We start from the raw sequence: 23,743 nt of genomic DNA, 5'->3' as shown, positions 1-23,743 counted from the left end.
CTTTTTCAAAAGGATATGAACAATTATATCCATTATTTTAAACACTTCATAATTAATAAAGTAATAAAATATTTCCATTAGTTTTTTCTGGTTAAAGAAGTTGCTATTCTTACCTGAATTGGCTTTATGTTCTTATTGCTATTTAAGATTTAGAGTTCGATATTATCTGGTTGTAATTGCAGAATTAAAAAATATTGGCATAGCATTTTCTCCTTACTGCACACTTGTTTTCGAATAAGTGACTGTTATTTTAAAATTTTGTTTAAATAAAAAAAAAAAAAAAAAGAAAAAGAAAAAGAAAAAGTTCGTACAATATTATTTTGATTCTTCAACCCCACGTTCATCAAAATCTTTTTCAATGCGTAGTTTAGAACTTCTGGGTCAAAGAACTGCAAAAGTAACAAGTTCAACTATTGATGGACGTTCTTTCATTGCTTTCGATCCCGAATCCTCCACAGTTTATGCTGCATTTGTTGATCTAAATGATCAAATCCGTGTAGCTGCCAATAATTTAGCACCCAATGATCCTAACGCTTTTGTAGAAATTGATCGTTGCCCTGGTTCAAATATTGTTAATTTCACTTTCATTGCCGATCAACAAGTAGCTTGTCTTTGTACTTGGAGTGGCGATATTATTCATTTTAGTAAAGAACGTTTTGAAAAAGGAGAAGAAGCTGTGAGTAATTTGTTTTTTTTTTTGAGGAAAAAAAAAGAAAAAGAAAAATTGGCAATTTTTAATTATTTTGTTTGATAGATGGAAATAATAGGTTCTGTTGATGCAGGTATTCATGCCATGTGCTGGAGTCCTGATCAAGATTTACTTGTTTTGGTTACAGGTAAAATATTTGAAAGTTAAGATTAATAAGCAATAATTTATTTTTTAAAAAAAAATCTCTTGATAGGCGATAAAAAGATTGTAGAAATGACACAAGATTTTGATACAATTACTGAATTTTATTTCCATGTTGAGGATCAAGGTGAGGGCGTACAACATAGTGTTGGATGGGGTAGAAAAGAAACACAATTCCATGGTTCAGAAGGAAAACAAGCAGCACAACAAAAAATTGATACTAGTAAATTTGTCACATCAAATGATGATGATTCAAAGCCTCGTGTTGCATGGAGAGGCGATGGTAGCTTCTTTGTTGTTTCGGATGTTGATCCTAACCGATCTGCTCGTGTTATTCGTATTTATAATCGTGAAGGTGTTTTACAAAATACAAGTGAGCCTGTTGATAAATTAGAACATGTATTGGATTGGCGACCTTCAGGAAATTTGATTGTCTCTAGTCAACGTTTACCTCATCGTCATGATATTGTCTTCTTCGAGAGAAATGGCTTAAGACATGGCGAATTTAGCTTGAGAGAGACTCAGGATATGAAACAAAAAGTATTGGAGGTTATGTGGAATGCGGATTCAACAGTGCTTGCTATTTGGATTGAATCTGTGATTAACGGAAAATTACAAAAGACAGTTCAACTTTGGACCTCAAAGAACTATCATTGGTATATGAAGCAGCATATTGTACTTTCTGAAGAGAGAGATATTATCGGATTTGCTTGGGATGTTGAGAATGCTTTAATAGCACATCTGTTTACAAGTGATGGAGAATATCATCGTCTTTTATACACTTTGGATGTTTATACAAGCACATCGATTGATGAAGCCAATTCTGGTTATGTTGCTGTAATTGATGGATCCCAATTACTTTTGACACCTTTTGCTTATATGAATGTGCCTCCTCCCATGAGTTCACTTGCTGTAAACGCTCATGATAATATTCAGTATGTTGCTTTTAGTCCTCATTTGAACGGATTAAAAGTTGCTGTTCTTACAAATCAAAAAATTCAATTGTTTGATCTTCCTGAAAAGGGAGTTGGTAATGCTTCTCTCACAGATGAATACATTTTACCTGAAATTACTGCTGAAAATGAATCTTATGCGAGAAATCACATTCGTCAGTTATGCTGGGTTAATGAAACTCAATTGGTTTATTGTCAGTATGACGATAGTTTGCAAGCGGATATGATTTGTATTGCCAAATTCAACAATAAAAATATGACAATAACAGCACACCCTTTTGATGGATCTGTGGGACGTATCTACTTTAATGTAAATACAAAGGATTTGATTGCTGAAAGACTTGATGGTTTCGTTTTCAACATAGCATTAGATGATGAACAAGCCACAATCAGTCAAATTGAACAGTTCCCTGATTTCTGTCCTTGGATTGCTACTGCTCGTATTGGTATTAGCTCTAAGGAGTATGCTGTGATTGGTTTAACTGACCGTAGTAAATTATACATAAATGACAACTTGATTTCTTCAGAAGCTACATCCTTCTATTTACGCGGTGCTTGGTTAGTATTTTCTACTACGCGACATACCGCTCGATTCTTGTCATTAGACAGTTCCTCTATAAATGATCTTAGTTTACCCGATGATACTAATGATGCATACGATGAAACGTCTAGACGACTTGAACGTGGCTCCAAGATTGTAATAGCTACTCAACATAAGCCTAACCTTGTGTTACAGATGCCCCGTGGTAACCTTGAAACGATCAGCCCTCGTGCTTTTGTTCTTGCTGCTATTCGTGAAGATCTCAAAAACCTCAACTTCCGTTCTGCATTTATTGCCTGTCGAAGAAACAGAATTGACTTGAATATTCTTTATGATGATAATCCGGAACGTTTTATTGAGCATATTCGTACATTTATTGAACAAGTATCTGAGGTAGATTACCTTAACTTATTCCTATCGAATCTTCGAAATGAAGATACACTTGTAACTATGTATCGTCGTGGTGGACGAACAGCAGATCAATTGACAGCAGCTCCAGGCGTTGAAAACAAAGTCAATACGGTATGTGAAGCAGTTCGAAAAATTTTAATAGAGCTAGGACAAGAACGTTATATGCAGTCAATTCTTTCTACCTATGTCCGAAGCTCACCTCCTGATCTTGAATCTGCTATGACTCTCTTATCTGAACTTCGCGAAACAAACCATACAGCAGCTGAAGATGCTTTGAAATATACTATCTTTTTATGTAAGGCTGATCTATTGTATAATGTCGCCTTGGGTATGTATAATTTCCCTCTTACCCTCATGGTCGCTCAACAAGCACAAATGGACCCTAAAGAATATCTTCCCTTCTTACAAGAGCTCAAGAATTTTGAAAAATATTATCAGCGTTACAAGATTGATGATCATCTTAAACGTTATGAAAGAGCAATTAAGAATTTAAGTTTGGCTGGTGACGAACATTTTGATGAGCTTCTAGACTATATGCAAAAGCATTCTCTTTACCATATTGCAATTGAAGAATATGCCAACAAACGACAACAAAGGATAGCTATCTTGGAGGTCTATGGTGCTCACCTTGATTTTACCACTCAATATGAAGAAGCTGGTATTGTTTTTGTTATGGCGGGTAATTTGGTTAAGGCACTTGAATCGTATCGTATGGCAGGTTGCTGGAGAGAAGCATTTTCGATATCTAACCAACTTAATTACACTCAAGAAGAGACACATGCCTTGGCTTATAGCATGATTGAATATCTGAAGGATAAGCGTCGTTATCAGGAAGCAGCTGCTGTAGCTAAGGATTATGCAAATGATGTTGAAGAGGCTGTTGATTGTCTCTTGAAGGGTTCTCTCTGGAAAGAAGCCGAACGTGTCTCCTACAGCTCTGGTCGTTCAGATCTGATTGAAACACATGTTAAACCTGGACTTGTGGAAGGATATACTCAAATGGATGATGATATTGATGAAATGATGACCCAATTCCATAAACAATCGACACGACTTGTTGAACTCCGCACACATAAACCCGAACCAACTCAAGTGAATCCAATGGCTAATGATGAAACATTGGATAACATTGATATGTTCTCTGATACAACATCCATGTATAGTCAGTTTACACGATACACAAGTGCTTCCTCTCGAGTCTCAACCATGTCATCCTCTACACAAGGTTCTGCACGATCTCGAAAGACATCTAAGCTTAGAAAAAGAGAAGAGCGTAAGAGAGCTCGTGGTAAAAGAGGTACTGTCTTTGAAGAAGAATACATTGTTAATTCCATCAAGAAACTTATTGAAAAGGCTTGCAGTATGCAAAGTAAGTGTTAAAAAAGAAAAAAAAATTATTTATTTATACATTTTTGTTTAACTCTTTCATTTTATTTAGATGAACTTGGTAGTTTGATTCGCGCTTTAGTTCCCTTTGAATATGTTGAAGAAGCTAGAGCAATACAAGAAAAGTTTGATAAATTTTTCAAGGAACTTGAGGGATGTATGAATACAGTTTTTGTCCCTTTGAAATTAGCTGTTAGTTTGGTAAGTTATTATGCAAAAAAAAAAAAAAAAAAAAAAAAAAAAAAAAAATCATTACACCTAACCCTTATTCTATATATAGTATGCAACACTTGAAGAATTTGAAGAAGCAAAGAATAATCCCAAAGTCATTGAAAAGCCTGTCATTAACAAGGTGGATTGGAAATTAAAATTATTGTAAAAAAAAAAAAAAAAAAAAAAAAAAAAAAAAAAAAAAAAAAAAAAAAAAAAAAACTACTACATATACACACATCTATTTTTTTGTATAATAAAACATTTTATTTTAAAAATCTTATTCATAATTACTGCTTGTGATATATTGGCCATTCTACATATAATATACAGATTATATCTAGAGTGAACTCAACTTATAAAAGAGTGAATAAATAATTTAATTTGTTATATAATCATCAGCAGCTTGTCAAATGACTTCTTCCAGAAAAAAAAATTTTGGTATTCTGTATGTCGACTTGTAAATGAGAACATGATAATTGATGATTTTAAACAACGATACTCCTCGGGCATTCCTCGTCTTGGAGAAACATGGAATGAACTCAACGATCTTGAAGGCGTTAGTATGATAGTGGACAAAGAAGGTCTGACCCACTATGGCCAAGTTTTGTCTGCAACATGTTACAATAATCTCTACGTTGAAAAAATTTCGAATCTCATCCAACGTTCTGTCTCAATTTAATTTCTCCTTTGTCCCCTTTTTTTGCATCTGTATCTGAATTTCCCTTTTTTATTCATCCAAAAAAGGTAAACAAACTATCTGAAAATTAATTTTAATTCGTCCAAAAAAATACTAACATCGACTGAATTTGAAGTAGACATACTATATGTTTCGAGTGACCGTTACCTTACAGCAAGAAAAAAAAAAACACGCACACACACTTTTTTTTTTACCACAATCTAAATAAATATTCATATACAAATATTATATTAGTTTTAATATGCCTGTTGCTAAGATTTCACCTTCTATGCTTTCTTGTGACTTTGCCAATTTGGCTTGTGAAGCTAAGCGTATGAGTAAGAATGGTGCTGATTGGCTTCATCTTGGTAAATATAATCGCTTCTATAATGAAATGGTTAAATAGAATATTTACTTTTTTATTTTCTCCCCGTCTCTCTCTCTCTCTCTTTCTTTCTTTCTTTTAGATGTCATGGATGGGTATGAAAAAAGATAAAAAAAAAAATGACAGCACTCAACTTAAAATGTTAATAATCTATTTGAATCGTTTGTTTCATACAGTCATTTTGTTCCTAATCTTACTATGGGTGCACCCATCATTTCTGCCATTCGTCCTCATACAGAGGCGTATTTCGGTAAAGGAAAAAAAATATACGAACATAACATATACATGCATATATATTAAAACAGTTTTTATTTAGATTGTCATATGATGGTCTCTAACCCTTCACAATGGGTGAATGATATTGCTAAAGCAGGTGGCCAAATGTATACTTTTCATATTGAAGCCACTCAAGACCCTATTGGACTTATTAAGCAAATCCATGAAGCAGGTATGCAAGCAGGTGTTGCGATTAAACCTGGTACTCCAATTGAAGCTGTTGTTGGTGAAGTTGCTGAACTCTGTGATATGATTTTGGTCATGACTGTTGAACCTGGTTTTGGTGGTCAACGTTTCATGGCTCAATGCATGCCCAAGGTGGAAGCATTACGCCGTATGTATCCTAAACTGGATATTGAAGTGGATGGAGGTCTTTCGCTCGAGACCATTGATGCCTCAGCTGATGCTGGTGCCAATGTGATCGTTGCAGGTACTGGTATATTTAAGGCCGAAAAACCTGATGAAGTAATTGCTGTTTTTAAAGAAAAGGTCAATAAGGCACAACAAACAAAATTTGCTGCATAAACAATTTTTTTTTGAAGTCCTTATACATGTATCAAAATATTATCTTTTTTTTTGAGAGAGAGAGAGAAAGAAAGAAAGAAAGAAAGAGATAACAATTATTTATGTTTATTCTTTTTCTATTTTATTTGCATTTGCATGTTTATATTTAGTCTTTTGGGAATACAGGACGATAATACATAGTTGTAACGTACTATTAAAAAGTATATAAGAAATGAGTATATATGCTATATATATATCTCTCTCTCTTTTCTCCCTTACCTTCTTTCTGTATCTGGAAGTAGTAGCTAAGGCCATCACGTTATCCTTAATTGAACATGCATATAAATGATTCAATGTGACATGATTAGGTTCATATAAAACTGAATTATCTTCTTCACTCACTGTATGAGAATTTAATAAAACTTTATCAAGATGAGGTGGCAAGGTAGGTGGTTGAGGTTGTTTTTTCTCCCATTCTATAGCAGTCCTTCTTTGCTCATCATCGTCACTCGTTAATAATGATGCCAACTGCAATAACTCAGTTGGAATGACATTTGAATAATATTGTTTATCATCCGCTGGTAACATTGAACTAGAGGATGAGACAGTTGACAGATCACCTAATTCATCGTTATTTTCTTCATCGTCTTCATCCATCACTTGTAAATAATTGACAAGATTGCCGTCAGGATCTGTTGCAGTTTCCATATCGTTTGAACATTTCCATTCATCATCAACAATAAATTTTAAACGATGTGTTCCAGGTGGTAATTCAAGTACTGCACTAAAATCATGTGTACTATATATAAAGAACTGTATGAATAATCGATACAAATAGATCGATCATCTCCAAAAATTTACCTTTTCACTAGTTTAATTTTATGTTTCCATCCATTGAACGTACCTGTAACATAAACATTATTTCCTCCCTGAGTCCAAGTAATGATTGTCGGTATGCCTACTTGGATTAAATTAAATAAAAAAAAAAAAGTCTATATCACAGTTGTATAATTTCAATTTTTAGCTTTTTTTTTTTACCATGGCTTGTGTTGTTGTTATTATGATGACTTGGATGTTGTTGGTGTTGATTTGTATTCAGGGCCGTATTTGTATGTGTAGGACTGTGAGTAGAGATGATATGCGATAGATCTTCATCATTTTCATTATCACGTGTGACACTCATGCCACGTGTACGATAATAAGGACCGCTAATAGATGCACGATGATGTGAAGAGCCATACCATGGACTTGCTCCACCCGTACTAGACACCCATCCAGATTTTTGAGTAGCGTTCGTATTGGTTTCCGTCTTTTGTTCGATCATGGAAGGGTCCTTTAGTGATTGATTTGACATTGTACTTGTGATAATAGGTGATATAATATGTTCTTCTTCTTCGTGTGTATTTAAGAGAGGTTCTGTAATAGTTAAATGAACAGTGGGTAATGCTTGTTGTTGTTTTGTCGATGAACTAGAATTAGTTGAACTAGTCGAGGTAGATATAGATGACGGAGGTACTGCGATCGTAGCTGGCTTTGGTTGAGGAGATAAGGATACGCTATTCTTTCTACTACTATTATTACTATTATTTCGGCTTCTACTTTTTTTGGTTGTTGAATTGAATTAATGGAATGGCTACTTCCTTCTGTTGAATTTGTATTTCCCATTGAATTTTGTAGTAAAAGAAAGACAAAAAAAAATAAAAATAAAAAAAAAGCAAGCAAGTAAGTAAGCAAGTAAGCATAATCATTAATTCACTAAAAACACCCCTGTTATACACTACAAAAAAAAGATAGTAGGATGATAATAGTTTATTATTATTATGTTTTATTATTTGTATTTTGTTGACCATCTAATATAGCATTTGTTCGACCATCATCGTTTGATTTTCCTCTTGCTCCAAATTCTTCACGAGCTTGGTCTTGCCATCTATGTTGTTTTGCAATTTCATGAATCTTGAAACCAAAGATACGAGGCACATATCTTTCTGTGGTTTTATTAGGTAGATAGTTTGGATGAACTTGGAATAACATATGAGGAAACGAAGTACCAAAATAAGCACCATCAATTGCAGCATGACGTGATGATTTAGGATTATAAATGTCTTCACAACGAGGGCAATATAATTTTACGGTTTTTGTCATGGGAATGTCCGATAATCCAACTGGAAGCAAAGACTGCATGTTGCAAAGGACACGAGGACAACGACCGAATTCTGCTCTTTTATATTTATCTAACTTTTTTTTTTTTGTTAGTATAATTTGACGAAAAATGAAGGTATATTATATATAAATATACCATTTTCATTAATCCTCGGCTTGTAAGAATAAAACGAGCATGAATTAAACCATATAAATGACGAGCTGCTTTTTCAATTTGTTCTCTTATATTATCTTCCACCCCTTCTTCATCTAAAGAAGATAAATAAATAAATAAAAAAGGGGAAACTCCAGATGAGACGTTGATTTAATGACTGGTGTTTATTTAATAATCACCTAAATTGTCTGTAATCAAATCTAAAGCTTCTGAATAATAATGAGGTACTTCTGTATTTAGACCGGTCAAGTTAAATCTATCCAAAATATACTCTTCGTCAATTTCACAGAAATACTCATTTCCTTTTGTATCTAAAAACCAATCAATCCAGTATTTTGCATATTCGCTATCTGATCCACTACTCATGGCTTGATGACACAAATAAAAATAAAAATAAAATAAAATAAAAAATGAGCTCTTTTTTTTTTTTTTTTTTTTTTTTTGTATGTGTATATGTATATATGATACGATGAATAGCCAATCGAATTCGAGTATTTATAGTTACATTTAAGATAAACTTCTTCAAGTTGTTTTAGCTCAAAAATAATGCTAATATAAAGTTCTATTCTATTTGTCTTGTTCAATACTATAAGCTGAGAGAGATATATGAAGTTAAAAAAAAAAAAAACGTATAAGGTTCAAGTTGTTTCCAGCTTAAAAATCACAAAGAACTTGTATTTGCTAATAACCATAACTACTTTGGATACACAGTAAAAGTTGTTTAAATACAACATGTAATTATAACAGTCATAATAAAATAAGTGTGATTCTTAGAGTCTTTATAAGTCACATAGTAGTACCTTTTTTTTTCTTTTTTTTTTAAAAAAATAAAAAATATTTCCTCCACACACACGCACATAAACTAAATTTTTATTTAAACGATGGGGTTACATTAAAATTTGACTGTGATAGGAGGATTTTAACTCTTTTTGAGGTAAAACAATGCAATTACGAATAATAGTTTCATCCAATACAGATACTTCTTTACCAAGAATAGTAATACTTTGTACTTTGACTCCATTTTTCATCATTTCTTCATTATCATCTGACATGGCATTACTACCTTCTACACGAGCCCATGCACCAATTTTACTATTCCAGCCAATAACAGAATGAAGGATACAACTAGCGTGCTTTTGTAATATTTGATTAGTGACGATATACACACACACACACATACATATATATTACCCCTATTGTAACATGATCAAGAATAATTGAATCTTTAATACGAACTCCCTTACCGATAACGGCTTTAGGTCCAATGGATACGTTAGGACCCATCTAAAATGGTATAAATAAACATGCGTTTATTGTATATATATATATATTTTTCATTTATTTAAATCACCTTGGATGTTGGATCTACTTGAGCTAAAGGATGAATATAAACAGCGCCTATAATTTCAGGTCCATTCTCTGTATGACGAGTTAATCTACTATTATTTTCATGATATTGTAATTCTAAATAAGCAGCATTAGCAGAGATAGCAGATCTATAAAAGCAATATTGGACTTTATGATTCTATATGCATACATGTCGTATATAAACTTACCCTGCAGTTTTGATTTGTTTCCAAAATCCTTCAGTTACATAACAATAGAGCTTTCTTGATTCTGATAATGGACGTAATAGATCACGTTCAAGACTTAATTTATGAGTAGATACAATAGAGTCATCATAGTCCAGTCTATCTTGTTCCTTTTTTGTTTCAATCGCTCTTTTAATTTCAGTAAAGACAGAGACATCAAAAAGATAAACGCCGCATGAAATTAAATCAGAAATGAATGTCTCTGGCTTTTCAACATAATGAAGGACTTCATGTGTCTCTGAATTCTGAACTAAACAGCCATATTTATGAGCTTTTTCACGAGTAATCTATAGGAAGATAAGATGTTGAAGGGTAAAATGATAAAAGAATGAATGAATAGATTTTAGGATTCACCTTTGTGCTTAACATGGTGCATAATCCTCTATGCTTCATATGAGCAGAGATTAATTCATTTAAAGGAAAAGTACAAGCTATATCCACATGCATAACAAAGAACTGTTTAGGATTACCACGTACTATTTCATCACGGAAATGATAGATGCCACCTGCAGTACCTAATGCTTGATATTCACGTAAATATCTAAAATAGTAAAAAGTGTTTAGCTTTCAATAATAATAAATAAAGAGAGAGAGAGAATGAAGGTAAAGAGATTACTAATTATATTTTTTTTTGTTCTTTTTACTTTATATTCAGGTTGGGAAACTCATTAGTGGCATCTTCAATAAACTGAGAAAATATGGCATTTTCAAAAAAGCCAATAATCAATACTTCTTGTAATCCACTAATTTTAGAAAGTGCAGCCAAGTGATGAGCAATAAGAGGAGCACCTGCAACTGGAAATAAAGGTTTTGGCACATCTAAAGATAAAGGTCTAAAGCGTGTTCCTCTTGAAGGGCCGCCTACCAGAATAACGGCTTTAAATTGTTGTGACATTAAAAAGAGATGTTCATTTAAAGAAAAAAAAAAAAAAAAAAAAAAAAAAAAAAAAAAAAAAAAAGACGGTGTTTAAAAAATATTTATTCTTCCATGAATTTAATCAATTTTTTTTTTCTCCCCCTTTTTTTATATTCATATAAAAATGTATATCGTTTGATTTTTTTTTTATTAGAATTATTCCCTTTTTTTTTTTTTTCTTCCTCATTTCTTTTTCTTTTATCTTATTTCCAAAAAAAAATCATGACTACAGAAAGAATTTCCCAAATATTGCCAACAGTAAAATGCTCGGACTGTGGTAAAGATGTTCAAATCCGACGTTTAGGTGATCATCTCTGTTCAAGTCAACCTCCTATGCCTTTATCTATTATTCCTAATAAAGCTAAAAATTACAAAACGATGAAGCCAATATCACCTGTACAAAGCCCTAATGACTATTATAATCATCAAAAGCAACCATTATATCATAATACACCTATAGGTTCAATTACACCACCTTATATAATGAAAGATCTACGGCAGCAGCAGCAACAGCAACAACAACAGCAACAACAACGTATTAAGAGTCATCCTTATGATGACGATCCATATACAGATGACTTTTATAAAAATGTTGATTCTCCATTTACATCACCGAGAAAAAATAGTACTTCACCTGCTCCTATAAGTCCGCATTCTTATCGGTAAATAATAATAATAGAATTAGAATTAGAATTTTAAAAAAAAAAAAAAAAGAAAAAGAAAAAAAAAACGTGTGTATGCGTGTGTGTATACATATACATTTGCATGTTCAAAAGAAGGGTTTAATAATATATTTTGTAGTCATTATAATAGTTCAAATCCTGAGTTTAATACAAGTGCAAGATATGGTAATTAGACTCATGTTCTTATTATTACTTTATTCACCACACTAATTTTATAATCATAATAGAAACTGCAACAAAAAGAAATCACTCATTAGAAAATATATATCAACACTCCTCCCCTTATAATAATAACAACAGTAGCAGTAGTGGAGCATTAGATAATTTAATGGCTGATTTAATGAATTCAATGAATGATGATATATATTTAACTTCTAACAATACGAATACTTCAATATGCGATGTCTGTCATGAAGAATTCGATTATAGAGACGATGTAAAGACAGTCAATCATAAGGTGAAAAAAAAAAGAAATAACTCTAACTGAATTAAATACATATAACTTGGGTTTTAGTTTTATTAATCAATGTAATATATCATAGTGTTACCATAAAGCATGTTTCATGTGTTGTCTGTGTAGTGCACCATTTGAACAACGTAGCACATATCATGAACACGAAGGCAAACTGTATTGTGAAAGGGATTTTCATGTAGTAAAGAATCGTTCAGTATGTGCATCGTGGTAAAGTGAATAATAGATGTATAAAAAAAAAAAAAAAAAAAAAAAAAAAAAAAAAAAAAAAAAAAAAACTCAATTATGACTCTACTCTTAGTGACCGAATGATTCCTCCTTCTGTTACACCTATTAAAGCCTTGGGTAAATTGTATCATCCCGGGCATATTAAATGTTATCATTGTTACGATACCATCAATGATAAAACAGGTTGGAAAGAATATAAAGGTCGAGTTTATTGTAGACACGATTTTAAAGCACTCTTTTTACCAAAATGTCGTGCATGTTATCAACCTGTTGAAAAGAATGCAGTCTCTGCTATGGATGGAAAATTAAAAGGAAAATGGCATTTAGAATGTTTTGGCTGCCACGTAAGATAATAATAATTTAACTGTGATAGGATACATATTAATTAATTAATTATAGACATGTCATTGTCCTTTTCCAGATAATACATTTTATGTATTTGAAGATTCACCTTATTGTAAAAGACATTATCATGAACTTAATAATTCATTATGTAGAAAATGTTCAGAACCCATTGAAGGTTATTGTGCTTATACCAGTCCAGAAAATTGGCGATTTCATCCAAACTGCTTTACATGCGAGGTAACAGTGTTCCCTTTATTAAAAAAAGAAAAGAAAGGCTTATCATTGTTATTATTTATAGACTTGTCATGTAAGATTAGATGATGCTTATTATGTGGCTAATAGAAGAATTTATTGTGAAAATGATATTAAACGTCAATATCAAAATCAAAATAATTATAAACTAACAAAACGTAAAACACAAATGTATAATATTTAATTTATTTTATTTTATTTTATTATTTTATTTTATTTTTTTATTTTATTTTATTTTTTTATTTTATTTTTTTATTTTATTTTTTTATTTATTTATACATTAAATGTCACACAATATATTATGAATTAATTTATCCCTGCATGATCAAATCCAAACCACCAAATCAAAATACCTATAACAATTAAAATGATAATAAAAATAACAAAGCAAATCCATTTTTTCTATTATGACGAGTATTATGTAAGATAGAACTGAGTTGAAATTATTGTAAAAAAAAAAAAAAAGGCACTTACGGCTCTTGTCTTCTTTGCACTAAGAATGGCTTTGTCAATATCTTTTGCACCTTGTTCTAAATCAATCACTGTCGATTCTGCATGCTGTTCAATCTGTTGAATTGTCTCTGATTGCTGCTCAACCATCATTTGCATATCTATAAATAATTGATGTAATTCTAGAATTGTCTTTTCTATTCTCTTTATATCATCATGTCGAGATTGAACTTCGGATAAGACTGCCTTCGCTTGACCAGATCGATTGGATTGTACAAGGGATTGTGCAAATATAGGCTGTGGTTCATCTGATTGAAGGACTCTATCAATATCATCTTGTGTAGCATTAGGTTGAACGATCTTTATTTGTCTCTCTACCCTTTGTCGGTACTTTTGTTGATAGGTTCTCTCAATATCTTGATATCTTTGAATCGTTTCTATAAATTTCTTTTTCAAGGCTGCATGTTGTGTCTTACGCATAGCTAAATCGCCTGTATTTATCGGCATACGGGCATTGCTAGCTTCAATCGCTTTAATCTTATCTTTACATTCTTTATTCAGTCTTGCTGTCTGCTTTACTACCTTTTCTAAGCGATAATTGTTTTCTTTGGTTTGCTCATCATTGATATTTGATAATGCAATACAATGAAATTCCTCTATAAGTGTAATATTGTCGATAATTTCTTTATTAAGTTCTTTCACTTCCTCGACCTATAATGGAATTGATTGCTTGGTTGGTTCGTTATTTATTTATTTATTGTTCTATTTTACCTCTTGAAAGAATTTATCTGTAGAAATAACGCCATGTGTTTTTACGCGTTCACTCATTTCATACGTTTCCTTTGATTTGCTTTCAATAGTAGCATGTCGATCACCACGTGAATTAACTTGATATGTAGATGTGGGTGGTACAGGTGGACGATAGTGGGGGGTGTTTGTATCATATCGATTTGTAGGCATAGGTGGTACTGATTCATCCTCATCGCTAATAATGAAATTTTAGTACCCATCTATAAATGTATACTTTGCTATACTATTTTTCTACCTAAGACGACTAATATATATGTGTGTATATATTTATGTATATATTTATATATACTACGATGTCAGTAATAGATCAAATAATAATAATAAAAAAAAAAAAAAAAAAAAAAAAAAAAAAAAAAAAAACTCACTCATATCGTTTTTCATTACTATTACCGCCCTATATTCATAATTTTTTTTTTTGAAAAAAAAAAAATAAATAAGTCAATACTGCACAACTTAAATATCTATCTATCTACAGTACACGAAGTTCGGCAAGTCTGTCTCTACTCATTGTAAATCTTGAGGACATTATATATATAAATGTATTTATAAAATGAAAGTAATGGGGGAAATTGGATGATGAAAAATGAAAGGAATGCTTAACAATAAAGAAGAAGAAAAAAAAGGGGAGGAATAATAAAAACGAGCCATTATAAAATATATTTAGTAAAAACAAAGTAACATAATCCAAATTAAAAAAAAAAAAAAAAAAAAAAAAAAAAAAAAAAAAAAAATATGAATATGTACATGTATCATATAATAAATATAAATCTTGTTTTTATTATATTCTAAATTGATATTGTATTTAACTATCGCTACCTTTTTTCTTTTTCTTTTCTTCAACTCTATCAATATTCTCTTCAGGAACCTAAATTTAAAAAAAAAAAAAAAAAAAAAGTCAATAAATGAGATAAATGCTATTGTAAAATTTTACTTACATTGGGCCAGTTTGTCAAAATTATCTTGTATAATTCATCACTAAAATCGCCTTGAACGACAATTTCATCTTGTCCCTGATTATTCTTTGCAACAGAGGAACCACAAGCAAATCTATTAGCAAACATTTTAGCAGCCTTCTTCAAATCAACACCAAAAACTTCCAAGCCAAAAATAGTTGTGACACTCTTTCTTTTAGTTCTTTCAATACGTTTAATAACTACACGAGATGCCTGAATTATATAAATATTTTTTTTTTAATATAAGAGATTTTTAGTGCTGGAAAAAGAAAAAAGAAAAGAAATAAAATTACCATTTTCTTTTTAATCTCACGTTCTAATTTAGCTTCCAATTTGGCTGATTTATCCTTAACAATAGTTCTGTCTTTCTTTTCTGGATTCTCATCATCAAGACTTGATTTTTCCATACCTGCAGTGACAGCTTAAGAGGGAAAAAAAATGAATATAAAAAGATATCATATATTGCATTATATTTTTTTTTTTGTTGTCATTTCTCTATTACCATTGACGCCATAGATTTCATCGTATAACTTTTCGTCTTTTTCTTTTAACCACAATTTACATTTCTCTTGAGTTCCACTAAATTCACAATACTATAAAGGAATATGAAAGAAAGAAAGAAAAAAAAAACAATGCAAAATTAATGTTTCTTTGAATGGATGAGTGTAATTATTTAAAGAAATAACATAGTGCTAATATTTACTTCTAAGGGCATAGTACAGACTAGAAATAACACAGATTAGATATTAATCAATAAGTTACATGTGTATATACTTACTGCCACAATACTGAACTATCTTTGGCGCAATAGACATTTTATATTATGGATATGACTAATACAGTGTTATATTCAAGGAAAAAAAAAAAAAAGAAAAAAAAAGAAAATGAAAAAATAAGAGCAGCCCTAAATGTGTCTTTTTTTTTGAATTTATTTTATCATAAAATAGCAGTCCTTATTTTAAAAAAAATAAAAAAGTGTCATCGTGAGTGATCTAGTATACATTGAAGAAAGACCTCAGTTAATAGATTATAAGTGAATAAAGCCATGATAAAAGACTAGTCGAATTTAATGAATAAAGATAGATAAATAAACATATTTATTTCATATCATAAATGACTTGATGACTTTCACTATTCGACATAGGTAAAAGACTTTGAACATAAAAATTTTTTATTATTAGCTTTCAATCATTTCTATTAAAGAAAATAGTAACTTTTTTTTTTCCTTTACACCTATATAAAAGAAAAAATATAAAAACATAGATACACATATATATTTGTATACGAGGGAAAAAAAAAGGAGGGGTATAAATATGTATAATAGTCATTAGATAGAGATGGTGTCTATTGTATTGATAGTAGTTGTGCTATTATTACATAGATTGGTATGCCAATGATGGCGACTTTTTGATGCAAACCCTACTTTACAATCATCACAATAATACCATTGTTTCTGACTATTTATATTCGAAAATACTTCTTCTTCGAGTGACATAGAACATTGACTACGAGTAGTGGAAGGCCTTTTTTTTGATGAAAAGAAAGAAAGAAAACGAAATGTTGATTTTTGAGGGAACATAATGATATTAAAACGAAAGGAATGTAAATGAGGTGTTAAATAATCATGTAATAAAGAAGAAGAAGAAGAATAGGTTAAAAGAAAGGAAATAATATATATACTTCTTATCTTTGTTTGTTTGAGTAATGAAATAACATTAAAAATAAATTTCATTATGCTACTCCTTATTAATTAAAAATGGACACTCTGAACAGTAACAACGACTCCATCATATTAATATCGATACTTTCATAATAGTATTTAATCTATTTATATTGATTTTTAGATTAATCTTTATTATATTTTCATTGTCTTATTTAAATTAATTTTGCAACGTGTTATTTACGACTAGAGTGCTCATGTATGTATACACATATGTATATATACACATCTGTATACATACACACTCAATAATTAAGCCATGTTACCTGTTTAAATAAATAGAATATCTATCATGAAATGGCACTTTAAATTCTACTGATATTCTTTCTCTTTTTTTTTTTTTTTTTTTTTTTTTTTTTTTTTTTTTTTTTTTTTTTTTTTTTTTTTTACTTTCTATATATTCCATCGTTCAATGCTAATAATAAACTAGGATACACACACATGTATTGATTTGATTTGTAATTGTTTTGTCTCCTGAAATGCACATCGTTTTTCTCTTTTTTTTTTTTTACAGTGTGACGAACTGCTAGCTTAAAATAAAACAACATAATGGTTGTCATTTCTTAAGAAAAACACCCTATTCTAGAAAATATAATATCAATATTGTTTTGTTGCTTTATCACATCCAATATTGCATTCTTACCTAGTCTTCTTCCTCATTTAAGACATTGTTTATGGTCTTCATTCATGAATACATCACTAATCCAGGCTTTTTTTTTTTTTGATATCATACGTATATGGAATAGAAATTTCTAAGAGGAAAGAGAGGTGTACCTTTTTGCCAAAAAAAAAAGGAATACCCCACCTTTTTTTTTTGAATATTCAAATCCAGTCATCTTTCATTCCATTCATATAATTACAAGATTAACAAAAAGTGTTGGAAAAAAAAAAAAAAAAAAAAAAGGACCAAATATATCAAATGAATCTTTAGTACATGTCCTATTATTAAACCGATGTTAACTAATAATATAGTTAAGATGTTAACTAAAACTATACAGAATATGTGTTGATGTTCATGTTGATAGTATAAAGTTATCTTTAAGCTCGGATGCTCTGTATGCTAATCTATTGGAGAAATAAAAGTTTCACTGCATTGACTATGCACATTCAATTGTTTCCAAAAGCATAGACAAATCTCGAAACCTAACCCAGTCATTATATAAAGTGAAGTGCCTTAAGTACAGCTTTAATAGAACGTCTGCAACAACTGTAAATAAGTTATTGAAAAAAAAAATATACGCTGAATATTCTAGGCAGAGAGCTAAAGGTTTTGTAAAAATTTAATAATAATAAAAAAAAAAAACTAGCTACAATTTCACATACAAGTGCTTAAACCGAAATTGTTTAAAAATCCTGTGATCCAGTATTAGTCTTCAAAGTCTTTGAAGCCGATGTTGTTCTCAATACTAAGTAGGATTATTCTGTCGTAACTAATATTTTTCTAATGCCTCCCTGATCTTAGATATCCTAATATGAATACCTAACTGTTAAAATCATAAATAAAACTGTGGTATTTCTTTTAAAATATCAAATAAAAAATATTAGAAAATAGAAAAATAATATTAAGACAAAAAGAGTCAACGAGACCGAACAATGGTTCTAAAGTCAATCACTTTATTTATGAATTTAAATTGATGGGATATTTATAAGAATTGTTAAAGAGGTTTGAGGATAAGATGCGAATCAAAAAAGTGTTAGTTACGACCGAATAAGGTATGTTGTTAATAATAAAGTGTTAGTAATTTTAATATTATTAGATGGAGCGGATCAAGAGAGTTTCAGGGGAATCTAAATAAAATTCCTTAAATAATTTTCTGATCCTCATGTTTAATCAAGAAACATGACACTATAAATCAGTTCATGATAGTATCTTTGATGTTTAGTACTTAATAGTATCACCTTTTGCTTTTATTACTGATTCAACACGTTTTGGTATGCTTTCTATGTGTGTTAAGCATAGTTCTACTGTAACTTTATTGTACCAAACATCAGCAGCTCGCTTCCATAGCTTATTCATGTTTTTTTTTGGTGGCCTATCATAGGCAGCAAGTTTGCACTTCAAATAAACCAAAGGTTTTTAATTGGATTTAAATTAGGTGACTATGATGGTCATTCAAGGACATTTACTTTATTTTTCTTGAACCACTTTTTTTGTATATTTGGATGTATGCTTTGGATCATTGTCTTGTTGAAGAATTGCATCTTTCTTACAAAGTCCATAGCTCTTAAAAATATCATACCCTTGACCAGTATTAAAAGATTGTGCAATCAATCTTTCAAGTAATGGGATAATCTTCTTTGGTCTACGTTGTTTTGCGCTAATCACAATTTGAGTTTCGTTGACAATTTTGCAAATTGTCCTAGTTGACTCGCTCATCGCCTTAGAAACATCTCTATAAGAATCCTTAGCTTTAAGTTTTGCTAAAATATCCATCTTTTTATTGTAAACAGTTGGTTCATTTTATTATATGTGATGATCTATATGTTAATGAGAATGATGCGCAAATGTTGTCCAAATTAGCTATGAATGTGAGGAAAAATGATATTAAATAGGAAGTAAACCTTTTTGTTAATTCAATAATAATATTATTAAATTTTTTTTTAAAAAAAAAATAGATAAAGAAAAAAAAATATTATGCAGCGAAATGACTATTTCGTATGAAATGACATGATCGCTGTCGAAATAAACATTCATGCATGCAAATGAGACTGAGAAGTTATAAAAATAATGTAAATTTTGTTAGAAATACTTTCATTAATGTATCTTTATTCATTTATGTTGTGCATTAAGGAAAGCCAAAAAATATAAAACATTGCCACACTTTTGTGAGTCACTGTAATTAGGCTTATAGTTTATCCTGCATTATGTAATTCATCTTTTATAATATTTCTTATGCTTATATCCAAAGCTTGTTCTATAATACCTTTTTATATTTTCGAAATATTTTTTTTTGTATCAAAGCTAACTTGTCATGAGTAAGGATTTGACAATAGAAAATAATTGAAAAGAAATAATTATGCAAGATAATAATAGAAATAAAAATGAAGGATGAAATGAAATAAGCAGAAATAAAATAAAATAATAAAAACTAACAAGACATGAATAAAAATACAGTACAGATAATAAATATCAATAACAAATATTAAATAACACTAATAACATTATCAATGTAAGTAACTAGTAAAATTATAACTTAAATGGCCGAGAAGACTAATACAATTTTTCTTTTATCATCTTTAGTTTACAGAAAAAGTACCACATTAAATTACTTGGCCAATCAAGTAAATCGTATCACTAATTAATGACGTCATCATTTTGCTTAAAAATTCCAATTTCGGTCAATAATTTAACTGTGAATTTTGTGTCGTACAAGCCTAGCTAGCTCAATCGGTAGAGCGTGAGACTCTTAATCTCAAGGTTGGGGGTTCGACCCCCCCGTTGGGCTCATCTCTTTTTTTCTTTTATTTATTTTTCATTTTATCGAACTACATCCACTACATAACTTACTTTATACCATTTTGTCAAAGTGTGACAGATTAAATAAAGATCTTCCTTTTCAAAGTCGTTACATAGGACTATACTAAATGCTATCATATATAAAAATAAAATTACTTATAAATCTTCCTTCAAATTATAATTGATATTACTAATCTTTTTATTTTACTATTTAATAAAAACTATATTCGTATATTTACTAATATTTATATCAAAGACAAATAATTAAGTCTTACATTTTATTTTATTTTATTATTTTTAACTTTGCTTCTATGTAATTTGTATTACAATAGTCTAATATTCAAAATAAACCAATATAAATAGAATAGTAGTAAAAGATATCTTTGTTTTACTGCTAATGAAGAATTTTGCTACATTTATATCCTTTTGAACCATCGTTGTGATGACGATAGCTGCTGTTATTTCTAAAGGTTTAATAGTTTTATTATTTTCTTTATTTATCTAATGAAGCCCTTGTTGTTCTTTTTATAATTTGGTAATAAAACTGATTGATGCTCTTATTATTACTTTGACTTTATACAGTGATAACAGTTTTTTTTTTTTTTTTTATAATATATGAAAGAATATTATAATCTAATACATACATGTATATAAATATTTACACAAAAGATTCTTCTTTTTTATTAATGTATCTAATGCTCATTAAGCTGCTGTTGCTCCTTTTCCTTTTTTGACTCAACCGCTAACCTTAAAAATCCATGGATCTTCTCAACAGCTTCAAATGCAAGATCATGACACGAGAAATACTAACAATAATAATACAATTTAGATAAATAGAACAATTCTCTATCTTATCATACCTCTTCTTCACTAAAGACACCGTCTGAATCTGATAATAATACAAAAGGCTTTTCATGTACATTATCAAAAGCAAATGTATGTGTTGATTTTGCGTTCTAGTAATAATATACACAAAACGGGTAAGTTAATTTTTTTTTTCTTTTTCCTCTAATCTCTTCATATGCTTCTAACCTCTAATTCAGCTAATGTAGGATCTAGCACTAAATCATTTGTCTTTTCATCGATCATAACTGTAATTGCACCAGCCATTTGTTTCATGGGTATACCAGCATCCAGCAATGCCAAAGTAATTGCGTTTACTGAAGCAGCTAACAAACACCCATCGTCTTTTAAAATTTGAACTACAACTTGAATAAGTGTACGTGGCATCATACCCGCCAAAATGATGGGTTCAAAAGCTGTACGTAATATAGTTTCCATTAGTTTTTCTTTTGTAGCAGGTACTCCTTTAGCAGGTCGAATAACAATATCCACTGTTGCTTCATCTAATTTTTCATCACGAATTTGAATGTCCATGGGACCTGAGACTGAACAAATGACAGATGTTGATCCTAAATAAGTGTTTTTATAATAAATTAATTCTTTTCTTTTTTTCATTTATTTATTTATTTATTTATTTATTTATTTATTTATTTATTTATTTCAATCCTACCAAATTCAAATTTAGAAGAGCCATCGGCTCTATTAAGAATATTTTGTGATGCAGAAAAGGCTCTTATTTGAGTATTGTCAGTTCGCTGATCAGGTCTATTTACCATGTTAGGTAGTTAATAAATATAAAAAAAAAAAGAAAAAATTTAAAGCAAATTTGACTGATTTGGATTTATTATAGAGCTTATCCCAGTCACAACAATGATGCATGTTTATGTCCGAAAAAAAAAAAACTGCTATAGACACCATAATATTTATATTACATGTTTTCATTTGTTATGCATTATATTGTATAGTTTAATTATAATATATGATATAAAATAAAATAAAACACCTATTTTTTTTTTTTTTTTTTTTAAAAAAAAAACTAGCATTTCTTTTCATCTTCAACAGGCTCTTTTACTTCTTTAATATGTACACCAAATTGTTTCTCTCTCTTAACAACGTTCCAATAGTATTGCCAACCAAAGGAAATTAATGTTAACACAATGATAAATGCAAGCATTATATAGACTGGTGTCCGTATCATGTATACATTCAAGTGATATCGATTCCCATCAAATATACTAAGGAAACTATTGATTAAGCCAGTATGAATAAATAAGTCTAGACCGAGAATGAAGAGGAAAGCGCCAATGAAGGCAGTACAAAAAATGACAGAATAACTCTCTGCTAAAATAATTAAGATAACAAAGATGATGCCCATACCAATTATAAAACAGATACGTGCAATTTGCTATACAAACATAAATTAGACATCTTCCTCCTCCTCTTTTTTTTTTTTTTGTTTGTTATTATCATGAACTTACAAGTTGAATAACCAAGTTTTCTTTCCAAGAGAGAATGAAGACGGCCAAGAAAAGACCAGCTAATCCACCAATGAAATAGATAGAAATACCATAAAGAAAAATAAATAAGAAAGCACCTACAAGTCCAAGTCCAACGCTAACGCATGTATAGACAATTTCATTATGGGGATAACCATACATTGGCTCATTATTAACAAGACCAATCCATGTCATAAGGGCTATATATGCATTCAAAATTGATTAATACTATTCTAAACATATATGCATATATGTATATGTATATATTTATGTGTATCTTTCTTTTCTTTTTACCAAAAAATACAAAGCCAACAGCTGCTAAAGTGCCTCTAAAAGAACTGAAGCCAAATATTAAAAAGTAAATGCCAATAAGCATCATAACGATACCAGTAAAGCCCTGAGCAACAGAAATACCATAACCATATGTATCTATATATGTATCTATATGAGTTAGTATGAATAATAATGAAGGCAATCGAATTTTATATACTTTACGCCATAAATATGTACTCCAGCATTTAGCATCACAAGATGGTTTAGAACCATGGTTACTACTACTTCCACTACCACCCCCTTTTTTGGTGACAGTAGCAGTTGCCCTGGCAGTAACCGTCTTCGTCACCGTCCTAAGTTGACCATTACCACAATAGACAGTACTTGTTACTGTTTGCCAAAGATTATTTACACCCGATACAGCTACATGAGCATAGTTATCATCATGATTACAAGCATTTGCCCAAAATTCATATAAACTAAGCGTATCTTCGACATCACGTTTAACAATTGGATGATAAGGAGGAGTCGTCGGTGTCGCTTCACTTCTCTTTGTTGGCATCATCATCTGATTATCTATTGTACGTGTTGGTGGTGGCCAGATAACGATAGCATGAATAGAATGAATAAGGACGAGTAATAATAAATAAAATTTCATTATAGTAGTTTTTTTTTATTATTATTAGGCCTGATTATATTAATAATAATAATAATAAAAAAAAAAGATAAAGATAAATGTTTTTC

The 23,743-nt window shown here is 30.2% G+C and overlaps 12 protein-coding genes and 1 non-coding gene across 13 annotated transcripts; 5 read left to right on the top strand and 8 right to left on the bottom strand.

The window, feature by feature from the left end:
* The first annotated feature begins 311 nt into the window (after positions 1 to 311).
* On the top strand, positions 312 to 4,541 carry BX663DRAFT_508422 (IKI3 family-domain-containing protein). Its single transcript, XM_051527478.1, has 5 exons — positions 312 to 676; positions 755 to 836; positions 903 to 4,124; positions 4,194 to 4,342; positions 4,422 to 4,541. Exons 1-5 carry the CDS (start codon positions 359 to 361, stop codon positions 4,518 to 4,520), a joined length of 3,870 nt encoding a protein of 1,289 aa, XP_051383369.1. The 5' UTR covers positions 312 to 358; the 3' UTR covers positions 4,521 to 4,541.
* A 668-nt stretch (positions 4,542 to 5,209) lies between these two features.
* Positions 5,210 to 6,304, top strand: BX663DRAFT_508421 (ribulose-phosphate 3-epimerase). The gene is made up of 4 exons (XM_051527477.1): positions 5,210 to 5,398; positions 5,498 to 5,510; positions 5,592 to 5,665; positions 5,732 to 6,304. Exons 1-4 carry the CDS (start codon positions 5,293 to 5,295, stop codon positions 6,214 to 6,216), a joined length of 678 nt encoding a protein of 225 aa, XP_051383368.1. The 5' UTR covers positions 5,210 to 5,292; the 3' UTR covers positions 6,217 to 6,304.
* Positions 6,305 to 6,321: 17 nt separating this feature from the next.
* On the bottom strand, positions 6,322 to 7,151 carry BX663DRAFT_434145 (uncharacterized protein; the record flags this gene model as incomplete). The annotated part of the gene is made up of 2 exons (XM_051523050.1): positions 6,322 to 6,994; positions 7,057 to 7,151. Coding segments are annotated over 2 exons (768 nt in total), but the record flags the coding sequence as incomplete, so codon positions are not given.
* A 41-nt stretch (positions 7,152 to 7,192) lies between these two features.
* On the bottom strand, positions 7,193 to 7,549 carry BX663DRAFT_433759 (uncharacterized protein; the record flags this gene model as incomplete). Its single annotated transcript, XM_051523016.1, has 1 exon — positions 7,193 to 7,549. One exon carries the CDS (start codon positions 7,547 to 7,549, stop codon positions 7,193 to 7,195), a length of 357 nt encoding a protein of 118 aa, XP_051383366.1.
* A 427-nt stretch (positions 7,550 to 7,976) lies between these two features.
* On the bottom strand, positions 7,977 to 8,927 carry BX663DRAFT_536306 (casein kinase II, regulatory subunit). Its single transcript, XM_051530623.1, has 3 exons — positions 8,689 to 8,927; positions 8,492 to 8,604; positions 7,977 to 8,430 (listed from the first exon to the last, which is right to left on the bottom strand). The coding sequence occupies exons 1-3, from the start codon at positions 8,873 to 8,875 to the stop codon at positions 8,014 to 8,016; spliced, it is 717 nt and encodes a 238-aa protein (XP_051383365.1). The 5' UTR covers positions 8,876 to 8,927; the 3' UTR covers positions 7,977 to 8,013.
* Positions 8,928 to 9,344: 417 nt separating this feature from the next.
* On the bottom strand, positions 9,345 to 11,005 carry BX663DRAFT_508415 (putative mannose-1-phosphate protein). Its single transcript, XM_051527476.1, has 6 exons — positions 10,746 to 11,005; positions 10,456 to 10,642; positions 10,066 to 10,388; positions 9,861 to 10,005; positions 9,701 to 9,793; positions 9,345 to 9,642 (listed from the first exon to the last, which is right to left on the bottom strand). The coding sequence occupies exons 1-6, from the start codon at positions 10,994 to 10,996 to the stop codon at positions 9,397 to 9,399; spliced, it is 1,245 nt and encodes a 414-aa protein (XP_051383364.1). The 5' UTR covers positions 10,997 to 11,005; the 3' UTR covers positions 9,345 to 9,396.
* A 180-nt stretch (positions 11,006 to 11,185) lies between these two features.
* On the top strand, positions 11,186 to 12,497 carry BX663DRAFT_50595 (uncharacterized protein). The gene is made up of 4 exons (XM_051527127.1): positions 11,186 to 11,679; positions 11,819 to 11,865; positions 11,928 to 12,382; positions 12,474 to 12,497. The coding sequence occupies exons 1-3, from the start codon at positions 11,240 to 11,242 to the stop codon at positions 12,185 to 12,187; spliced, it is 747 nt and encodes a 248-aa protein (XP_051383363.1). The 5' UTR covers positions 11,186 to 11,239; the 3' UTR covers positions 12,188 to 12,382; positions 12,474 to 12,497.
* On the top strand, positions 12,244 to 13,066 carry BX663DRAFT_433924 (uncharacterized protein; the record flags this gene model as incomplete). Its single annotated transcript, XM_051523029.1, has 3 exons — positions 12,244 to 12,353; positions 12,474 to 12,744; positions 12,800 to 13,066. Coding segments are annotated over 3 exons (648 nt in total), but the record flags the coding sequence as incomplete, so codon positions are not given.
* Positions 13,067 to 13,220: 154 nt separating this feature from the next.
* On the bottom strand, positions 13,221 to 14,905 carry BX663DRAFT_453913 (t-SNARE). The gene is made up of 6 exons (XM_051523807.1): positions 14,736 to 14,905; positions 14,623 to 14,651; positions 14,493 to 14,501; positions 14,219 to 14,432; positions 13,472 to 14,158; positions 13,221 to 13,399 (listed from the first exon to the last, which is right to left on the bottom strand). Exons 1-6 carry the CDS (start codon positions 14,781 to 14,783, stop codon positions 13,304 to 13,306), a joined length of 1,083 nt encoding a protein of 360 aa, XP_051383361.1. The 5' UTR covers positions 14,784 to 14,905; the 3' UTR covers positions 13,221 to 13,303.
* A 93-nt stretch (positions 14,906 to 14,998) lies between these two features.
* On the bottom strand, positions 14,999 to 16,066 carry BX663DRAFT_453909 (translation initiation factor SUI1). Its single transcript, XM_051523806.1, has 6 exons — positions 15,989 to 16,066; positions 15,914 to 15,933; positions 15,713 to 15,803; positions 15,504 to 15,631; positions 15,193 to 15,423; positions 14,999 to 15,122 (listed from the first exon to the last, which is right to left on the bottom strand). The coding sequence occupies exons 1-6, from the start codon at positions 16,023 to 16,025 to the stop codon at positions 15,060 to 15,062; spliced, it is 570 nt and encodes a 189-aa protein (XP_051383360.1). The 5' UTR covers positions 16,026 to 16,066; the 3' UTR covers positions 14,999 to 15,059.
* Positions 16,067 to 20,303: 4,237 nt separating this feature from the next.
* Positions 20,304 to 20,376, top strand: BX663DRAFT_t75. Its single transcript has one exon. It is a non-coding gene; the product is annotated as a tRNA-Lys (tRNA).
* A 703-nt stretch (positions 20,377 to 21,079) lies between these two features.
* On the bottom strand, positions 21,080 to 22,006 carry BX663DRAFT_551651 (ribosomal protein S5 domain 2-type protein; the record flags this gene model as incomplete). The annotated part of the gene is made up of 4 exons (XM_051531296.1): positions 21,080 to 21,193; positions 21,248 to 21,343; positions 21,420 to 21,799; positions 21,901 to 22,006. 4 exons carry the CDS (start codon positions 22,004 to 22,006, stop codon positions 21,080 to 21,082), a joined length of 696 nt encoding a protein of 231 aa, XP_051383359.1.
* A 260-nt stretch (positions 22,007 to 22,266) lies between these two features.
* On the bottom strand, positions 22,267 to 23,561 carry BX663DRAFT_434048 (uncharacterized protein; the record flags this gene model as incomplete). The annotated part of the gene is made up of 3 exons (XM_051523040.1): positions 22,267 to 22,635; positions 22,709 to 22,926; positions 23,021 to 23,561. The coding sequence occupies 3 exons, from the start codon at positions 23,559 to 23,561 to the stop codon at positions 22,267 to 22,269; spliced, it is 1,128 nt and encodes a 375-aa protein (XP_051383358.1).
* Between the last annotated feature and the right edge of the window lie 182 nt (positions 23,562 to 23,743).

Source organism: Cokeromyces recurvatus, assembly GCF_025118155.1.
Source record: "Cokeromyces recurvatus strain NRRL 2243 chromosome Unknown BX663scaffold_11, whole genome shotgun sequence".
NCBI lineage: Eukaryota > Fungi > Mucoromycota > Mucoromycetes > Mucorales > Mucoraceae > Cokeromyces > Cokeromyces recurvatus.
The sequence above is the reverse complement of the archived record's forward strand: the minus strand, read 5'-3'. Positions and strand labels throughout refer to the sequence as shown.